The sequence below is a fragment of the Onychomys torridus genome, chromosome 1 (assembly GCF_903995425.1).
Source record: "Onychomys torridus chromosome 1, mOncTor1.1, whole genome shotgun sequence".
NCBI classification, from domain to species: Eukaryota; Metazoa; Chordata; class Mammalia; order Rodentia; family Cricetidae; genus Onychomys; species Onychomys torridus.
In genome coordinates, this window is record NC_050443.1 from 14,679,553 (window position 1) to 14,699,091 (window position 19,539).

At 48.7% G+C, this 19,539-nt stretch overlaps 2 protein-coding genes across 3 annotated transcripts in view; both read right to left on the reverse strand.

The window, feature by feature from the left end:
* Window positions 1-7,477, reverse strand: part of Hnrnpul1 (heterogeneous nuclear ribonucleoprotein U like 1) — a 35,272-nt gene extending 27,795 nt beyond the window's left edge. The window contains exons 1-3 of the mRNA XM_036191120.1: window positions 6,934-7,477; window positions 3,538-3,663; window positions 700-859 (exon numbers count right to left, since the gene is read on the reverse strand). Of these exons, the coding sequence (XP_036047013.1) occupies window positions 700-859; window positions 3,538-3,663; window positions 6,934-7,228 (581 nt within the window). The 5' untranslated portion in view covers window positions 7,229-7,477. The remainder of the gene's footprint in view (window positions 1-699; window positions 860-3,537; window positions 3,664-6,933) is intronic.
* A 2,196-nt stretch (window positions 7,478-9,673) lies between these two features.
* Window positions 9,674-19,539, reverse strand: part of Axl (AXL receptor tyrosine kinase) — a 33,084-nt gene continuing 23,218 nt past the window's right edge. For both annotated transcript variants that reach the window (XM_036195924.1, XM_036195915.1), the window contains 6 exons: window positions 18,174-18,266; window positions 17,669-17,790; window positions 16,818-16,927; window positions 13,980-14,139; window positions 13,359-13,495; window positions 9,674-11,461 (listed from right to left, as the gene is read on the reverse strand). In XM_036195924.1, coding sequence (XP_036051817.1) covers window positions 11,110-11,461; window positions 13,359-13,495; window positions 13,980-14,139; window positions 16,818-16,927; window positions 17,669-17,790; window positions 18,174-18,266 — 974 coding nt within the window. In that variant the 3' untranslated portion in view covers window positions 9,674-11,109. The remainder of the gene's footprint in view (window positions 11,462-13,358; window positions 13,496-13,979; window positions 14,140-16,817; window positions 16,928-17,668; window positions 17,791-18,173; window positions 18,267-19,539) is intronic.

Below are 19,539 nucleotides of genomic sequence, written 5' to 3' on the forward strand. Positions count from 1 at the left end.
CTTGTAACAGTCCACCTCCAACCTGATATTAGGAAAGCAGAAGGCAGCTGGGCAGTAGTGGCGCACGCCTTTAATCCCAGCACTTGGGAGGCAGAGGCAGGCGGATCTCTGTGAGTTTAAAGCCAGTCTGGGCTACAGAGTGAGTTCCAGGAAAGGCGCAAAGCTACACAGATAAGCCCTGTCTCAAAAAACAAACAAACAAAAGGAGAGCAGAAGGCAAGCCCACTGTCCAAAATGTTTCCATAGCCTCAGTATCTAGTCCCAGGGAGGGATCTCATGAATGCTGACTGGAGGAGGGGCAGGCAGGAGGGTTGTGCTGGGGGATAAGGTCAGGAAATACTTTCAAATTAAGGGATACAGAGTGGCCAATAAGAATCAGACACTAGCCAGGAATGGAGGCTGAGGCAAGAGAATCTTTGTGAGTCTGAGGCTAGCCTGGTTGACAGTAAGTTTCAGGCCAGTCAGAATTTACATAGTGAGAACTTGTCTATTAAAAAAAAAAAAAAAAAAAAGAGGAACAAAATTGTCTGGAATTTGCTCTGCAGGTAATAAGCGGGGTGGAGCGGGATGAAGGATCAAAGCGTAGGAAGTTCAATCTGGCAGCCAGCAAAGGAAGGAACACCAGGGAGAGAGAGCTGTGCTCAGTCCCACCCAGTGAGTGCACTGATGACAAGAGTGGCTGTTGTCTCGTGTACACACCTCCGGTCCTCCCGGTGCTCAAAGTACCCACGACCCCGACTCTCTTCAAAAGGCCTCTTTCGACTCTGGAATTGTTGTCTGTCCTGCTTGAGCTGTGAGGCTGCTTCAGGGGGGAGGAAGCCAGGTGGTGCTTCCTGCTTCATTTCTGTCTTCAGTTCCACTGTCAGGATGAATCAGGACGGTCAAGACACTTGGCAAACCCTCCGACTACTACGTCTCCAATCCCTTTGACCCCAGATGATGCTGGCAGGCTTGTGACTACAATGAAGGGCTGTGCTCCAGAGGCCTACTGCGCGAGCCAAGGAGGCCAGGATGATATAAGGCTGGATGGGTGACAGTCTACTAGCCAGGTAACACTCAGGCTTTCAACACTAAAAAGGACAAGATCCCTCAGATGACCCGAAGGTAAAACAACGGTTTTTGGCTAATGTTCTGAAGGTTCATAAATGCCGACTCAAAAGTTACTACCTTGGCCTACACCAAGAGCGAGTGAGCCCTAAGAGCCTGCGAAGATCTTGTAAACTCTGAGAAGCAAGAGTTAAAGTGTCTCCTCTCAGAGAATTTGTGTGCCTCATTCTTACAGAGCTTCTTTCTGACAAAGCCAAGGCAGAAGGTGGACTCAGCAGAGTACTATGGGTCTATAGCAAACTCTACTGGCTTTAGTCACTTTCTACAAAGCCCAACAACTAAGTGGGAGGGTCAGCCGTTCAGCTCTTCTTGAAGCCTCATTAAATCACACCAAGACATCAAGGTGGGATGACATTTGGAAAGCCCCAGACAGATCCCATGAATTGATGGCTAACAAAGAGCAAGCTATGGATTCATTGGGCCTTACTTTTGAGAGGGTGCTGAGGGAGCACCACCTACTTACTGCTGATGTTCATCCCAGTACTCTGTTCAAGTTACTCCCTAACTTCAGCACATGGACTCAATCTCCTAGTCAATGTTCCTGGTTCTCAAGGGCAGAGACTAGGTTCAGTTTTTTTTTGATGACTGCCTCCATGGCTTAAGCATAAACTAGACTTAACAGCACAGAAAAACCAGCTCCTTGGGCCAAATGACCCCACAAGCCCCACAGAGCCTGTGGTGGTTTGAACAGGAATGGCCCCAATAGAGTCATGTGTTTGTATGCTTGACCCATGAGGAGTGGCACTATTAGGGGGTTGGGCCTCGTTGGAGGAAGTGTGTGTGTCGCTGTGGGGGTGGGTTTTGAGGTCCCAGATGCTCAAGCTCAGGTTCTGTGGCTCAGTTCTTTTCCCAAGGCCTGCCTATCTGGATGTAGAACTCTCAGCTCCTTCTCCAGCACCATGTCTGCATGCAAACGGACATGTCCCGCCATGACAATAATGAACTAAATCACTTAACTGTAAGCTAGCCCAATTAAATGTGTTCCTTTTTAAGAGTTGCTGTGGTCACTGTCTCCTCACAGCAACAGAAGCCCTAAGACAGAGCCTGACACAAATCTATAGTTTAACCTACATTCTTTAATGTCACTCCCACTTTCACCCCACACAAGTACCCACCAGGGGCTTTTACTCTGTGGATGAAGCAGAATGGAATTTGATAAAAAAAGGTATTGGAACTAGCTATGGTAATTCATACCAATAATCTAGGCATTTGGGAGACTCAAGCAGAGGATCCTGAGGTCCAGACCAGCTGGGATCTACAGTGAGACCCTGCCTCAAAAATAAACAAACTTTTTTTTTTTGGAGCTGAGGCTCGAACCCAGGGCCTTGTGCTTGCTAGGCAAGCGCTCTATCACAGAGCTAAATCCCCAAACCCCAAACTTTTCTTTTTCTTTTTTGGTTTTTTGAGACAGGGTTTCCCTGTGTAGCTTTGTGCTTTTTCCTGGAGCTCAGTTGGTAGCCCAGGCTGGCCTCGAACTCACAGAGATCCGCCTGCCTCTGCCTCCCAAGTGCTGGGATTAAAGGCGTGCACCACCACCACCGCCAGGCTAAACCTTTCTTTTTAAATATTGCAACACTGGGAAGTGGAGTAGCCAAAGTTCTGGTTCGGCCAATTTCAACAGCAGGACTTTTTTTCCTAAAAAGTCGGACTTTCATGGGAGAAATACAACTCATGTACCAGGAACATTGGTCTGAGCTGGTTTCTTGGGTTTTAGCTTTGCCATCAGACCAGTCACCTCCTCTCATAAACAGTGGAGAAGCTAGGTGGATCCTATCTGTCTCCCTGCTTATTATGGAAAACAATGTTCTGCAATTATATAGTACATGTTTTAGAAGAGCAGAGTTTAAATACACAATATGAGGTTTATTTCAATTGAGGACTTCACAGAGCCTTTAATGAACATAATAAATCTCCACATGGCAATACAGCTATGTTGCATTTTTCTATATAGCTAGCTATCTGGCTAAGGAACCCCTTTCCAATGAGTGTCTCCTGGAGTGGTGGTCTTCAGAACATAGCGAGCACCACATTGGATTCAGAAAGCTGTTTCTGGCTCCCACAATGCACAACTCTAAGGCTCAAACGTCTAAACCCTCTAGGCTGCTGGCACTAACACCTGAAAAGATACCAGGAAGCCAGACTTGAGTTATTTTCTTCAAAACCAAACAGAACTGGGAGAGAAATAGGACCAGGAGTACAAAGCCAGTCTCAACTCCTTTTTCAGTTTAAGGCTTGAACAACCTAGTAAGGATATTATCTCAAAAATAAACCATAACAAAAGCAAAACCCTCAACTCCAAACAGAACAAAACCAAAATCCCAACCCAAATAAAACCTTGCCAGAAGGACAAAGGCATGAAGAGAAAGATACAAGGTTTTACTTGGATTCCGTTTCCTTCAAGAAAGAAAGTGTGGGAGCCTGCCTTCCTACCTGGGCGATAGGTCTGCTGCTGTGGTTCCATGTCTAATGGTCTCCTGTCATAGCCTGACTCGTTTTCTTGCTTGATGACCGGCGTCTCGTAGAATTGGTTCTGCCTGGTGATATTGTCCATGACATCTTAAGGTTAAAAAAAAAATCAGTTAGATGAGTACATTTGAAAGGAGTCTTGTAACTAAGACACCATCCTTACTGGGGTGAATCAGACTGTCAGAAGGCAAAGAATAACACCTTCAGATGGAAACCTATTTAGGCAGGGGGTGTTTCCAGATGCCCATGGGTATGTACTCTGTGTCTCAAAAGTCTACAAACAGATCTGCAACTGTGCTCTATAGAAACTGAACACATTAAACCAACTAAGGAAGAAGTTCATCCGTTAAGTAGCCTCAAGGGTGGGAGCCACTCTAAGATGTACCAGGCACTTCACTGAGCAGCTAATACTGATCTCTACTTTAAGGTGCATTGCTCAGTTTACTTCAGGGCCCAGTCTTCAAAATTTAGAGCACAAACCAACCCTCTCACTAGTCCCATCCATCTGTGACTTGAACACTCGACTGCCCCCCCGTCTTTTGTTGTACATGTGTCTCCAGCACAGCCAACACAATGTACAAACTCTGGAATCATGGTCATAGCCTCCAGGCTCACTAGGAATAGGTCACCAAACAGCTGGAGTTAGAATTGGTTAGGAAACATGTTCTGTAGGTCCAGGAGGTGAGGAAGAGGGGTAAGAATAGCAATAGTAACTACTTAAAAATGTATGCCATACAACAGACCCTAGGATACTGGGGAGTATGAACTTGCCCCACTGAAGCATCCAGTTTAGGGAGACAGACACACATTATCAGACATTTATAGTACAAAATTATTTATCGACTGTCCATGAAGGACCAAGAGCTGAGAACGGGATCCAGGAAAGAACAGATGAGCCTCAACTCAAAGGCTCCAGTCAAAGGCTCAGTGATGAGGACAGAGAACATTCCTGGGGAAGGACACCATCTCCTGCGAGAAGCTTAGAAACAGAACTACAGCAGAAACAAAGTGAGAGAAAACTTGATGAACTTGGATGGGTGGCACGCAGCTCCCTGTCCCTGGAGTAAGTGTGCTGATGGGCGCCTCCAGAGCCCTGCTAGCTATGCCAGGAGCAGCGAGGCAGAACACAGGGAAGGATAGACTATTCTGCCACTTGTTAGCTGACTGGACTTTCTCAGAGGACAAATACATCTGGGTACAAACTAGGTGCAGCCCAAAGGGAGGAAAGCCAGAAGTGTCTGTTTACCAAAGGTGAAGGGAGGAAGTGCTGGAGAGGGACCTGAAGGGGGCTTAGAGCATTTTGTTGTAGATATGTTGGGGGGGGGGGGATGGGAAGGGGGGGAACCAGGTGACATGACATGGCAGGGGATAGAGTATCTCCTTAACTGGCATACAGGGTCTCCTCAAATCATTCTGCTTCCTCCAGAGCCTCAGGACAGTGTTTTCCCCAGAAAGCCCATGTTGTCTCTCCTAGCAGACTGGGCCCTTTTCTACTGTCTCCAGCACCCCCACAACAACAGGCAACCCTGTTGTGAAGGCCCTCAGACATAAGCTCTCACTACTGACACTCTGGGAGGGCACTTTTACCACTCCCATTTTCAAGGAGACAAGGCTCAGATGGGAAATGATTTGCTTAACTCCAAAAAAAATCTGCCTGAGTCTACAGTCTATGCTCCGAAGCATCGTCAACTCACTTTCCCAAGACCCTTCTGGAAGAAGCAGTTAGGTAGGGCTGCACCCTTGCTGCTCCTTCATAAGCAGTCCTTGCCAGGGTTCCTCAGCTCTAGACACATCCACAGTGGCCACGCCCCCTTCTTCCTAGGGAACTGACCACTTGCCTGCACATGGGTAACCCTGCACACGTAGGCCCAGGGTGGCCCCTCCACAGGCCCCACCTCTCGTGAACAAGTGAGTACTGGGTACCAGTCCCGAGGCTCTTCTAAGGCCTCGTTTTCTCTCTCATGTTTAGTCCCAAGTCTCACAGCGATCTCTTCTCAGGGAAACACTCTAAGCCTTAGGTGCCTTGGCGTCTAATTCCAGGTTCCTTCTCATACCAGGGTCTCCTTCACTCAAAGGACAGCAGTTCCACTCTAGTCCTAACTCTTAAGAGATACACTTCCTGGGTGATCAAGTTCCCCCATGTCCCCTGAGCACACAAGTCACTGTTTCTGGGGACTCAGGAGCACTCTCTTGTGAAGGAATACTCCCTCAGCTCCAATAAGAGGCCTCCGGCCAAATCAACAGGTTTCCTTTCTTCTTCAAATCCTCCATGCTTCCCTCCCCCACAGTTGCTAGCTGCATACTCCCTAGGGGACACAAAAGTTCTCGGCCCACCACACAACACAGTTTATCCACTTGCTATCAACTTATTCTCCCCAACTCCAGTTATCCGTTTGGAAAACTACCCATAGCTAACAATGCAAGGCCATTCAGCAGGAGCCACGGGGTGTTGTCTTAAGAGCCTTCCCAATTCTAGACCCCCTAGCTCTTTTGTCTATTAAAACATACTGTCTTTCCTTGCTACCTCCTCTAGAAGCCAACTAGATAACCCAGATCTCCCAGTACCAAATATCCAAGTTGTGCCTGTCCTCAAGGTTGGACCTGTAACTGAAATGCAGGAGTTGGGAGTGGGGGGAGGGGGGAGAACACGGGACGACCCAATCTTTTGCTGTTTTTTCATTATTACCTGAAAGCTCACCTGCCAAGCATCGAAGCGCTTGGCCCCTCTCCCCAGCCTCGGACACCAGCAGCTCTACAGCACCATTCCACCCCCCAGCACTAAGCAGATCTCCCGTATCTCATCCGACCGCAAAATAGGAGATCCCCTATCCTCAAAATTCTCCCAGGCCTGCACTGTTGGCTATTCTTCCCCTACCTGGAAATCCGGCTTTTGAGGCCCAGCCCAAACGGTGGACTGGCACAACCACCCAAGACGTCAACCCTAAAGCCCGGCTAGAATCACCATTTTCCAAGACCCTCCGCGAGATACCCCTTCCCCTTAAAGCTTCTAGCTCTTCCGACTCTCCAGCTCCAAAATAAAACAAAAAACACCAGTTTCCGGTCTCCCAGTCTCAGGATGTGGAGTCCTCCCCACTCGCTCGCTCGTACCCTAGCCGCCTTAGAAAAGAAAGAAAGAAGGAAAAAAAACCCCCCCGCCCCTGCCCCCGCCCCACCCCCAGGGTTTTCCCTGCACCGAAGGCCTGGATCCGCCCTCAGGCTGCCCCGAGGCCCTGTCCGCAGATCCTTTACCGCGGCAGGTGGCGGGATCTCCGGGATCTCCGGGGTCGACTTCCCGCGTCCCACCGCCCGTCCTCGGCCCGGACTCCAAGCTCCCCGACCACCCGCCCCGCGCACTCTCACAATGTCCGTCCGGCCCCGAGTAGCCGCCGGGCTCCGGGTGCGGCGGCAGCCCGGGCGGCGGTGGCTGCGCGGTCCCCTCCAGCTCGGAGCCCCCCTCGGTCTCGACCTCCTCGTTGTTGTGCTCAGGTAACCCCGGTCCGTCTTCAGCCTCGAGCTCCCGCTCTTCTTCGGGCTCCTCGGCCTCCAGCGCCGCCAGCAGCCGCTCTGCAAGCTCGGCCTTGAGGCCGCGAGTGTCCAGGCCGCGGCGCTGCAGCTCCTCGCGAAGTTCGTTCACCTTCAGACGGCGCACATCCATGGCCCGGGCCCCCGGGGCGGCCCCCGAGCCTGGCCCGGCCTCCCAGGGCTCTGTCCCCCCTAAACCTTGCCTGTCAGGAGGCGAGGGGGGAAAGGGGGGGCCACTCCAATGGCGGCGGCGGCTCAAAATGGCCGCCGCCGCCTCCTCCCCCTTGCCCGTACCCGTACGCTGTAACACGGATGTCAATTGGTCAGCGCGTAGGGCAACGGGCGCAGGCCCGGAGACTAAGCCAATCACAGTGTGGCTTTCAAAAGAACGAGTAAGAGGGTTCAGGAGCTGCCGAAGAGGAAGCGTTAGCCTACGTCGAAGTCACGGCCAAAGTGGAGGGCGGGAAAAGGCAAGAGGCGGAGCAGTCACTGATTGGGCAGTGTCCGCGCGCCAGCGGCGGTGCGGTCGAATGAAGGAAAGGGGGTAAGGATTTGGAGCAATTAGCAATGAGATCTCAGAATGATCTCCCAGTCTCTCCGAGCCGTCTTTCGCTCAGGCTCTTTGTAAAACACATTCTGACTGGTCTAGATCTCCCGCCCCTCGCTGAGTCCAAGCGGGTAGAATCACTACAACCAATCAAATGTGGAGAGAAGAGGCCGGCCAACCCTTGTCTTTCCTGTTGCCTTTCGGAGGCCGGAAGGAGATTAATTCGCCGAGAGCCCACCCCTTGCCGTTAGGGCGGTTTCAAAACAACCTGCCGGCCAATCGCAGTTACTCTTACATTTCCCCACAGCCATAGCTTGAGCGCTTTACGAAAAGCTAACTAGATTGGCCATTCTTGAGAGGCTTGTCTAGCAAAGTACAGGAATGTTTAATACGGAATAGAGATTAAGAGGATATGTTACTCATCGTCTGTTACAAACCCAGGTGCTTTTATGAGAAATTAAAAAAAAAAAAATGGTTCTGGAGAGCGCTGAAGGGTTGAGAGCAAGGGTTAGGTAGCAACGGGAGAGAAGCAGTGCGGTAGGTAAATCGCACCCCTCCCTTTGATAGTTCATCTCTCAAGGCGCTTTCTCTATGGTTGCAAGGACAGGCCGCTCTACACGCGACCATAGAGCCTTCCCGCTCTGGACACAGGAGCAGAAGTTCGCGGCTCTCCACCTCGAATCCTCCAACTGTTCATTCAGTCTTGCTGTTTGGTGTCTATACTGACCACTTCGAACATGAGGATCGGTAATTATGCCTCGTGTTAATCCGTACACCTGTCGCCCCTAGCTCAGAGGACAAAAATCTAGTGAAATGACACCATCGAAACGCACAATGCAAAACGTCCACTGTCAACCAATCCCTAGCCTTCCGCTCAACAAAAGCCACACTCTCTGCCTAGATAAAGGCAAGCATCGCGCAGTAAACGAATAGGTGTAACAGGCCGAGAGCATCTTTTCGGGTTAAGACCTCAAACGGCAGTATAGGTGTGGCACAAGCATGAAGCATCGCACGACAAAGTTCCGCTGGGACAGTTCACGCTACAAACTTACACCACAGCAACCTAGACACACAACACCCACTCAGCAGCGGGACAGACACTCACGTGGGCCCGGAGGTTCCAGTCCAGACACCCCGCCCCTTGCCCACGTCCAACTTCCTCTCTCCTCCCAGCTCCCACAGTGATTTGTCGCCCCCCCCAAAAAAAACTTTATGGCCCGGATTGAACTGTACCCTGTTTTCAGCAGCCACCACCGGGGGGCGACCGGGCACCGCCTAGGGTTTTTATATCTGCAGTCAGACACACCCCAGTCATTGGCCTTGGCTGGCGGGGAGTTCTTTTGTGCATCCGTGCATCAAGGTGTTCTGGTCCAATCCTTGTCAATCTGAATGTTTGACTGTGTGAGAATCTTTTGTGCTAGTACTCCATAGGTCTGGGTATGTTTATTTGTTCTTTATTGAGTCGGTCTCATTGTAGCCCAGGTGAGAACCAGCCTGTTGATGTTTGCAGATTTGCCAATGTGAGTTAATGAGTTTCTGTTAACTATGTCTTTGCATTCGTGGCTAGGTGTACCTGTGCAAATTTAGTAACATGTCTGTTACTTTGGAGCATGTGTGTAAGACCCTGTGGGGACCTCAATCTCTCTATGTCTCCATATATACTTATATATGTGTGTATTCATGTGTATATTGTGTGTGTGCGCACACACATTCCTCAGGGCTTTCTGAGAGCCTACCTTTCCTCAGTTGTATCTATTTGTCTATGTGCATGGTTAATGTTTACCATCACTAATGAAGAAAACATTCCCAGGTCCATTAAACCCTTATTACTTTTTTTTTTTTTTCTTATTGAGGTAGGGTCTCTCTGTAAGCCATGATGGCCTACAACTAATTCTCCATCCTTTTGCCTCTCGGGTGTTAGGATTACAGGCCTGAGCTTCTATACACAGCAGCCCTTCTTTTTACAATGGGGAAATGGAATCTCCAGGGAGAGGGGCCATATCGCAGCTGAATGGACACAGGAGACAGAACAGTGATTGACAAAAGTTTTATGTGATTTGAGCCTCTCTGGAGGCACCAGAGTCCATAATTCAGACAGGGGTAAGGGACTGGCTCAAGGGGGCAACATGGCCCATAAGGAGGGGAGGAGGTCCATCCCTTGGAGGAAAGGCATTCCCAATGCATTGCATAGGCTTAAGGTGGGGTGCACCCCACATGAGAAAAGGAAGCCTAGGTGACTTAAGGAGGGAAAAGGCTTACAGAAGAATGCTACAAGGTTCCAACCTTGGAATCGTACCTAATATTCTAGATCTGTGGACCTTTCGAATCTTAGACACTCAGAACATTGGATTCCTACATTACAGTGCTTAGAGATTTACTATTTTTAGAAATATGTATTCTCGGGTCTTTAAGTGCTAGAAAGGCAGGAAGTAGCACAGAACTTAGAGGTGTCCAGCATTAGAAATGGTTAGAACTTTGGTGTCTAGTTAGTCACAATTAACTGTGAGCCTCTTAGGACCCCAAGTCTTGGACCCACAGTATCTTACAGTGCCTGAGATCAAGAGCAGGCCAACATTAGAGTTTAATAATCTGTATTCTTGGGGCATATGATGTAGAATCTTAGAGAATCTAGAACCTCAGACCAAATTTTAGATTATTATCACATCATAGCTTAGAAACTCAGTCTGGAGACTCTTAAAGCTTTTGAATTTCAGATTCTAGAATCTTATTCCCATGAGATTCAGGGTTTTATATAAAAGAACTTATGATCATAACACCTCAGAGGCTGTATATGACCATCACTGGAATCTTAAAAATTGAGAAAATAAATATTTGAAACATTATGATCTGGAGTATTGCAACATGAAGAACTGTTAAATTTGAGAACAGTATGCCTTAGAACCTTCATGCCTAAAACCTGTAGAATTTTAAAATCTAGAAGCTTCCACTCATAGGACCTTGGGCTCCAGAAAAATAAAGTCTAGAATCACAAAGCCTTAGATCCTGGAATCTCAGAGCTGTGCAACTGAAAACCATAAGGGCATCACCAAGAATTTTAGAACCACAGAATTTTAGAGCCACAGAATCTCAGAGCCTTTGAACAGAGGGCCATGTCTACAACAATAGCTCTTGAGAGATAGAAACTAGGGTCTCAGTTCCTTAGATCCAAGGACTCATCATCTTTGAGATCTAGAACCTTGAAATCTAGACTCAAACCATAGAATATAGAATGCTGGGATGTCAGATCTGAGAAGATCCTTCGAGACTGCAGCCCAACCCTTCTTTTTATGCATAGGATGTTTATGGCACAGAAAGAAGGACAAGTCTTTCTGTGCTGAATTTGAGAAGGGAGGAAAGATCATGCTGCAGTCGGGGAGAAGGCCTGGAGTGGCCAAGTGAGGGTGAGGTTTCCCCCAGTGGCAGTGCCTAGCTTGGATCCTGAGAGGGCATCCCAGGTGGAAGATGTCTCAGGCTCCGTCCTCCTGCCCTGGGGGTGCTGGGCAGCCTCTGTCAACAGACGGAGTGGGTCCAGGAACTGTAGAAGGGCAAAGGACGTAGCGCCCAGCAGCGTGGACTTCAGCTGCAGTGAGACAGCTGCAGGGATCCTTCGGATCAGGGTGGCTTGGGGGATCAGCTCCTCCAGCAGCACCACGGGGTTCAAGGTGGCTTGTGCCCTCATCCATGTTGACATAGAGGATTTCATCAGGCTCCTGAGCAGGGGGCAGAGCCTTCAATGTGTTCTCCAGGTCTTCCCGAAGCTCTGCAAAACTTGGCCGGTCCCGTGGGTTCAGCTCCCAGCACCGAGACATCAGGGCATACCTAAAGAGGTAAAGTAAAGTGTGGCTGGCTGAGCAGGGGCTTAGAAGGGGAGCATCCTAGGAGTTCAGGGGAGGCTTGAGGATACTAAAGTGACTGGGGACTACGGAGAACCTCAGCAACTTAGAGCAAGCTACAGGTATTTGAAATTTTCCAAGTTTCTGAGGTGGGTTGGGAAAGATCTTAGGAAACCTCTCTGGGTCTCAGGTTGTTTTTAGTGAGGATTTTAGGGGAAAGTGTCCCAGTGTGACCACCCAGAACAGACTCTCATATTAAGGCCTGGCTCTGCCGTTTACCAAGCACATTGTGGGTAGAAGAAACCTATGGGAGTCTAGGATGAATTAGCAGTCTAGATTCTAGAGTGATTTGCATATGTCCTCAAGTTCTTTGACACTCCACCATTCAAAAGGTCAAGGCTAAGGCCCCTCCCCTTGAGTGTAGGGATTTGCTTTTGGCTCAGCAGAAGGGATGGCACACATGATTATGATTTTTTTTTTTTTTTTTTTTAGACAAGGTTTCTCTGTAGCTTTGGAGGCTGTCCTGGATCTCACTCTGTAGACTAGGCTGGCCTCGAACTCACAGAGATCCGCCTGCCTCTGCCTCCCAAGTGCTGGGATTACAGGCATGCGCCACCACCACCCGGCCCACACATGTGATTTTTAACACTAAGTCATAAAAGGCATTTCGGCTACCCCTTGCATATTCTCTTGGATTGTCATTTAAGGAAGTTTGAGTGGCCTAATGAAGGTCCCCACAGTAAGGAACAGGTTTCTTGCCCCAGCCATATGAGTGTGCCATCTTGAAAATGGTTTTCCAGCCTCTGGTCTTCACATACTGCCTCTGCTGTCACCTTGATAACCTTGTTACAGACCTGTAGAACCACCCTCCTAAGTTGCTCAGACTTTGATCTTCAGAAACCATGAAATAAATGTTTACTGAATTTAAAGTATTATATTCTGGAGTGCAGGACCTCATACAGCAGCAAATGATATGCCCTCCCTGTAGACTTCAATTTTCTCATCTGCAAAATGGGGATAATAATGATGCCTGTCTACTCCCTTTGACTGTGGAAGGGATCCACTGAGTCAATACAAGCAAAGCACTTGTATCATTGCCTTCCAGTAAGTTCTATAAAGGATTAGCTATTAATCTCATCCTCTTCAGCTCTAGGAGTGCCCTCTCTGAATCCCAGGATATCTTCTCCTGACCCAAGTGACCTCTCTCTAACCTCAAAGCACTAGCTAAATATTATACCCTTCTCTGCACGCTGAGACGCCTCAAAGATTTATAACCATATCCTGAAGGACCCTGCTAGCAGCTCAGAGATCTGAGAGTCTGGAGAAGGTCAATAAAACAGAATGGAGAGTTCTGCAAAGGGCCCTGGGTGTTCAGGCACAGGGAGGTGAGGGACCATGAGAGGTTGGTGTCCCAGGGCTGGCCAGGAAGGTTGTATGCAGTTGTTTTAAGAATACCTGGCTGAAGTGGTGGTGGCCACGCCTTTAATCCCAGCACTCAGGAGGCAGAGGCAGGCGGATCTCTGTGAGTTCAAGGCCAGCCTGGGCTACAGAGTAAGTTCCCCAGGACAGCCAGGGCTACATAAAGAAACCCTGTCTCGAAAAACAAAAACAAAAAGAATACCTGATTGAAGTGGGGAGGGGTTGACCCAGCCAGCATTCCACACAACAGACAGAGCTGGAAAAGATACCTTGCACCCCCACTGGCTGACTAGAAGTGGCACAGCTTAGAGCATTCATGAGAGGCAAGCAGTGTTCTCAATATTCTGAGGAATTGGGATTCCATGCACATTTAGCCAGTCCTGGAGATTTTGGGTGCTCTGTGTGGGTAACTGAGGGTTGGAGTAAATTCTGAAGTGGGACTGGGGAGTCCTAAAGATCCTCACAGGCCATCCAGGCAGTCCACAGGCTGTTTCAGGCGATTTCCCTGGCGTAGGTAGTCGTAAATCTCACTATTCTCCACTCCTGGATAGGGAGTTTGGCCTCGGGTGGCGATCTCCCACATTGTCACGCCGAAGGACCACTGTCAGAGTAGGGGAAGGCAGTGAGAGGGTCTCTCCTACACAAAGACACCTCCAACACATAAGTTCAGGCACACACTCAACACTTACAAGGGCATTTGTTGACAGCAGTATCTATGTATCACAGGTATGCACAGAAAGATTTTGGCACAGGTACACACACACACACAACCGACTTCAGAGGATGTAGATATATGCATACCCATGCACACATTTACATGATGTCACATGTCACCCTTCATGCCCATGTTGCACACACTGTATGGCACACTTGGTCACCACTGCTTCCTAACCTAAACTGCCCACCCTGCCACTATTCTAGCCATGTACATATACTATTCATACATTCCCCAAACATGTCCAGCTCCACAGACAGATTGCTGTGCAAAGAAGCCCACAGGTCCCTGTGAGCCCTGCAGCTTCTCGGGTCTCGTCACTTACCCCACACATTGCACGATTACCCACTCCTGGCTGGGGCACACCTACCACATCACTCTTGCTGGTGTAGACTCGATCTGCCAGACTCTCGATGGCAATCCACTTGACTGGCATCTTGGCAATGCGCCCTTGGCGGTAGTAGTCTCCATTGTAGATCTTCTTGGAGAGTCCGAAGTCTGCCACACACACGGACATGTTCTCATTCAGCCTGCTCAGATTGAGAAAAAGCAGTAACGTCAGAACATGGGTCATCTCTACCAGGAAGCCTGCTGGGTCTCAGATATGCCTCTACCTCCTGCCTGATCCCATGGTCCTGGTGTGTGTGTGTGTGTGGGGGGGATGACTCCTAAACTCTCTCCCCAGTCCCATAGGGAAGTGCTTTACTTCTTGCTGCTAGACTGAGTCTAGACAAAAGGGCTTCTAGAAGATTCTTCGGTTTTAGCTTTCTATCAGAGTCTCGAGATCCTTTTCAAACTCCTGAGTCCCTGGTTCTTTTTTTTTTTTTTAATTAAAAAAATTTAATATTTCAATTATGTGTATGTGAATGCCTGCATGTAGGTTTGTGCATATGAGTACAGGTGTCCGAGGGCCAGAAGTGAAGGATCTCTTTGGAGCTGGAGTCACAGTTGTAAACCGATGATGTGGGTACTGGAAAGTGAACTTGGGTCCTATATGGAAAAGCAGTAAGCACTCTTAGCCCCTGAGACATTTCTCCAGTATGCCCCCTTTTATTTAGTTCTCTTGATGTATACAGAAGGTGGTCTCACATACCTGTAATACCAGCAATTGAAAGGCTGAGGCAGGAGGCTTATGTGTTCAAGGTCAGCGTGGTCTACATCATGAATTCCAGGCCACCCTGAGTAGTATATAGTTGTATAGTCTCAACACATACACATACAAACACACACACACACACACACACACACACACACACACATGGCCAAGAATGATGAATGATGATGTATATCTCTGATCTCAGCATGTGGGAGGTAGAGGAAGAAGAAGGATTTGTTCAAAGTCACCTTTGGCTACATAGTAAGTTCAAGGCCAGCTTGAGTTGTATGAGACCCTGTTTCAAGAAAACAAACTATAGAGGCTGCAGAGATGGCTCAGCAATTAAGAGCACATGTTACTCTTGCAGAGGACCTGGGTTTGATTCCCAGCATCCAATGGTGGCTCACAACCATCCATAACTCATCCATACACATAAAATAAATAAACTTTTTTAAAAAAGCAATGAGCCTGGAGAGACATCTCAACAGTTAAGAGCACAGAGCACACGTTTTAACTAAGGACCTAGGTTTGATTCCCAGCACCCATGTAGCAGCTCACAGCAGTCTTTAACTCCAGTTCCCTCTTTTGGTCTGTTTGGGCACTGGTCACACGTAGTGTACACACATGTAGTCAAAATACCTAAACTTATAAAATACAAATAAATAAATCTTTTTAAAAAGCAAGCCAAATGAAACCAATCAAAGGTGGACAAAACAAACAAACAAACAAAAACACCCAAACTGACCCAAAAAAAATCAACAAAGAGACAAAGCAAAAACCTCACATGCTGTGTGTGTGGATCTGGATGGGCGCAAAAGATAACTAAACACACCAATATATCCAGCATCTATATTTAAAAAAAAAAAAAGGCTTTCATTCCAGTGAAGACCATCCAGCAAACACCACCTTTTAAATAGAGGACTTCATATCAGCCAGCTGGCCTTGGCTTGAACAAAAGAATATGTCATTAATTAATGAATTTTGTTTGATTTTTGAGACAGGGTTTTTCTGTGCAGCCTTGGCTGTCCTGGAACTCACTCTATAGACCAGGCTGGCCTCGAACTCACAGAGATCTGCCTGCTTCTGCCTCCTGAGTGCCGGGATTAAAGCCATGTGCCACCATGCCTGGCTGAGACTAATATTCTAAGTTTATGATGGCCTGCCCTCCACCTTCATCTTTTAATTCCAGTTCAGGCCTATTTTCTGTTTGTGTTTTTCTGCAGAGTCCTCTTATCCAATGTGGATCTCCTCCAGAGTAGTCCTAGGGAAGACACTCAGTGTAGAAGAGACAGAAATGAGGCTCATGTTACCACTCACCTGTCACCTCTGTCCCTTCATTCACCTCAGGCTGTACAATGAGCTGCCCCTGCCTCTCATCTCTTCTGTCTCCACATCTAAATCCTCCAAGACCTCAGTTTAGCTAGGTGTGGTGGTGCATGCCTTAATTCCCATCACTCAGGAGGCAGGCGTAAGAGGATCTCTGTGAGCCTAAGGCCAGCCTGGTTTACATAGCAGCTTTCAAGACAGCCAGGGTTCCACCCAAACAAATAAACAACAATAAAGACTTCAGTTTAAGACCTCTCTAGAGAGCCTTTCCTGCCTCCTTGCTGGTGTTCTCTTATGATTTGGATATGAAGTGTCACCCGCAAAGGGTGATGTGCTAAATAAAGGCTTGGTCCCCAGCTGGTGATGTTCTGGAGAGCTGCCCAATGGGATGCTATCCATCGAAAAGTTTACAACTGAGTGGTTATTATGAGACAGTGTCTAGCTGAAGGAAGTAGATCACTGGGGTGGTACCTCTGATGGGGCTCTGTGTCTCTCCAATTCCCTGCTCCAACACAGTAAAGCAGCTCTGCCTTTACTGTGCTCTCTATCACCACCCCACACCTTCCCACCTGATTCATCCCAGGTGACCATGACCTGGAATCTTTCTTTCCTCTTCCACTTGGTTTTCTTAGGCTTGTCACAGCCACAAAAAGTTGAGAGCCACACCTTTCTAACCTTGTCTGGGAGTCCAACTTTCCCTAAAGGGGAAAGTTTCTCTTTCATCCTGGAGAACAGGGAGGAAGCTCCTTAAGGAAGGAGGAGCTTTCCAGCGGACTTGCAACTCACATGCAGTTCCTAGCAGCCAGGTCCCGGTGTATGAATCTCTTGGTACTTAGGTACTCCATACCACTGGCAATGTCGGCCATGAACTTCACCAGCATCTGAGTAGGCAGGAACTGGGGGCGTGGCCAAAAGAGGGCGTGGTCAGAAGAGTCGTAAAAGTGCCTCACTCCAGTTGGGCAGTGGCGTCGCAGGCCTTCAATCCCGCCTTTAATCCCAGCATTTGGGAGGCAGAGCCAGGCGGATCTCTGTGAGTTCGAGGCCAGCCTGGGCTACAGAGTGAGTTCCAGGACAGGCACCAAGACTACACAGAGACCCTGTCTTATTCCTCAGCCCTCCTTCCTTCCCTGTGTGTGCCTAGCTGGGTCTGCTGTGGTTTTCCAGGGCTTTGAGAACATCAACTTTTCCTGTAGCTTTTCCATAGATAGAGGATCCTAGAAAATCTACCCCTCTCTGACTTGGTGGGCTATTGTTTCAGCTTCTGACATACACTTCAGACAGGGGCCCCTTCCATGGTCTTCAGACCCTGGGCCATGCTAAGCATTTGGTTGGAATGGCTTCCTGCCTGGATCTCCCAATAGCTCCTCAGTCAGCCCTTCCTTCAATGTCACCCCTTTCTTTAGTCAGGCCCTTTCCTCCAGCCAAATTAAGTCCAAGGTCTCCTTATCATCCTTCCTTCTGCATTTCCTTAGTACCACTCAATGCTCTTGCTTTTTTCTGTTAACTTATTTATTGCCTTGTCAATCCCTGCAGTACAGGGTCCACAGAGCAAACTTGAGGTAAACTGTCTCCTTCCTTCTCCATAGCTAGTAGGTCTGTGTGGATACTAATGGACCAGAAGAATAAATGCTCCTCACCACTGGCTGGTCCCCGAGCCGGGAATACAGGAGAAAACTGTGTAGGTCTCCATGTTTCATGAAAGGCAAGATGACCACAGGCTCTGGGAAACCCTCTCGGTCAGAACCCTGGAAACAGACACCTGAGCACACACAAGGAAGATGGGTCATTCTGGCTAGGCTCTTTTGAGGGGAACCCAACCTGACTCCCAGACAGACTCAGCCTCCCCTTTTCCCACTCCCTCAAATCTAATCTCCGCATTGTTTGGGAGAGGGTGGTAAGGACAAGGACCTGGCTTCCTTTAGAGAAGCCATTTCCCAGGGATGTTTCCGGAGCCCTCCTGGGGACCTCAGCTATTTCTAGGAACAGTTCAGAGGTCACATTCCAAGTTGAGGGAGCAAAAGAAGAGGAGCTTGCTGATCCTGAAGGAGGGGCGGGTGGGGAGCCCGGAAGATTGATCTTTCCAGTGCAGAAGGAGGTCGTCTGTGCTCTAGGGTGGCCCTAAGGGAACATGTCCCCGCTCACCAATGAGCCTCATGACATTGGGGTGGTCGAATTCCTTCATGCAGACAGCTTCACTCAGGAAATCCTCCAGCTCTGATCTTGTGCAGATGGCAACTTGGGAGAGAAAGGGAGGTGAGTGAGAAGGGAGGGGGGAGGGAGGGAGGGAGGAAGGGAGGGAGGGAGAGGACTCCTTCCCTCCTCCAGCTTCATCATCACCCATCTTCATCAAATGGTATTACTGAATCTTAAGATGCCAGACTCACTGTTTTACTTATGTTACATATTTTATCCTCAATAGATGTACATAGTGTTAGCTTGTTTGCTTATTTACATAGTGCTGAGGAGAGAGCCCAGGGTCTTGGACATGCAAGGCAATCCCCCTAGAGGGAGAGTCTAGGCAAGAGCTCTGTTGGTGAGCCATGTTCTCAGTCCCTCCATGGAGAATTCTAGCCAAACATTCTACCACTGAGCCACAATATGCCCCTCACTGGGGGATTCTAGGCAGGGGCTCTACCACTGAGCCACACCCCAGCCCCTCACTGGGGGATTCTAGGCAGGGGCTCCACCACTGAGCCACACCCCAGCCCCTCACTGGGGGATTCTAGGCAGGGGCTCTACCACTGAGCCACACCCCAGCCCCTCACTGGGGGATTCTAGGCAGGGGCTCCACCACTGAGCCACACCCCAGCCCCTCACTGGGGGATTCTAGGCAGGGGCTCTACCATTGAGCCACACCTCCAGCCCCTCACTGGGGGATTCTAGGCAGGGGCTCTACCATTGAGCCACACCTCCAGCCCCTCACTGGGGGATTCTAGGCAGGGGCTCTACCATTGAGCCACACCTCCAGCCCCTCACTGGGGGATTCTAGTCAAGCATTCTACCACTGAACCACTGTTTTTTGTTTTGCTTTTTTTTTTTAAAACAAGGTCTCAGTCTATAGCCCAGGCGGGCTTGGAACTCATGATCCTTCTGCCCCAGCCTCTCAAATGTTGGGGTTATCAGCTTATGCCACCTTATTAGCCAGTTTGAAAGAAGAGGAGGCAGGGCTTGGTGGTGTATACTTGTCAAGTCAGCAGAGGAAGGAAGATTATGAGTTGGAAGTCAGCCTTAGACTCATGATGAGAGGCTGTCTTAAAATGAAAAAAATAAACCCTGTCTTGAAAAACCAAAAAAAAGAAAAAAAAGAAAAAAAAGCGGCTAGAGGGATAGCTCAGGGGTTAAGAACACTGACTATTCCTCCAGAGGACCCGGATTTAAGTCCCAGCACCCACATGGCAGTTCACAACTGTCTGTAATTTCAGTTCCCAGGGATCCGACACCCTCACACAGACATACTTGTAGGAAAAACACCAATATACATTAAAAAAAAAAAAAACCTTTAAAATGA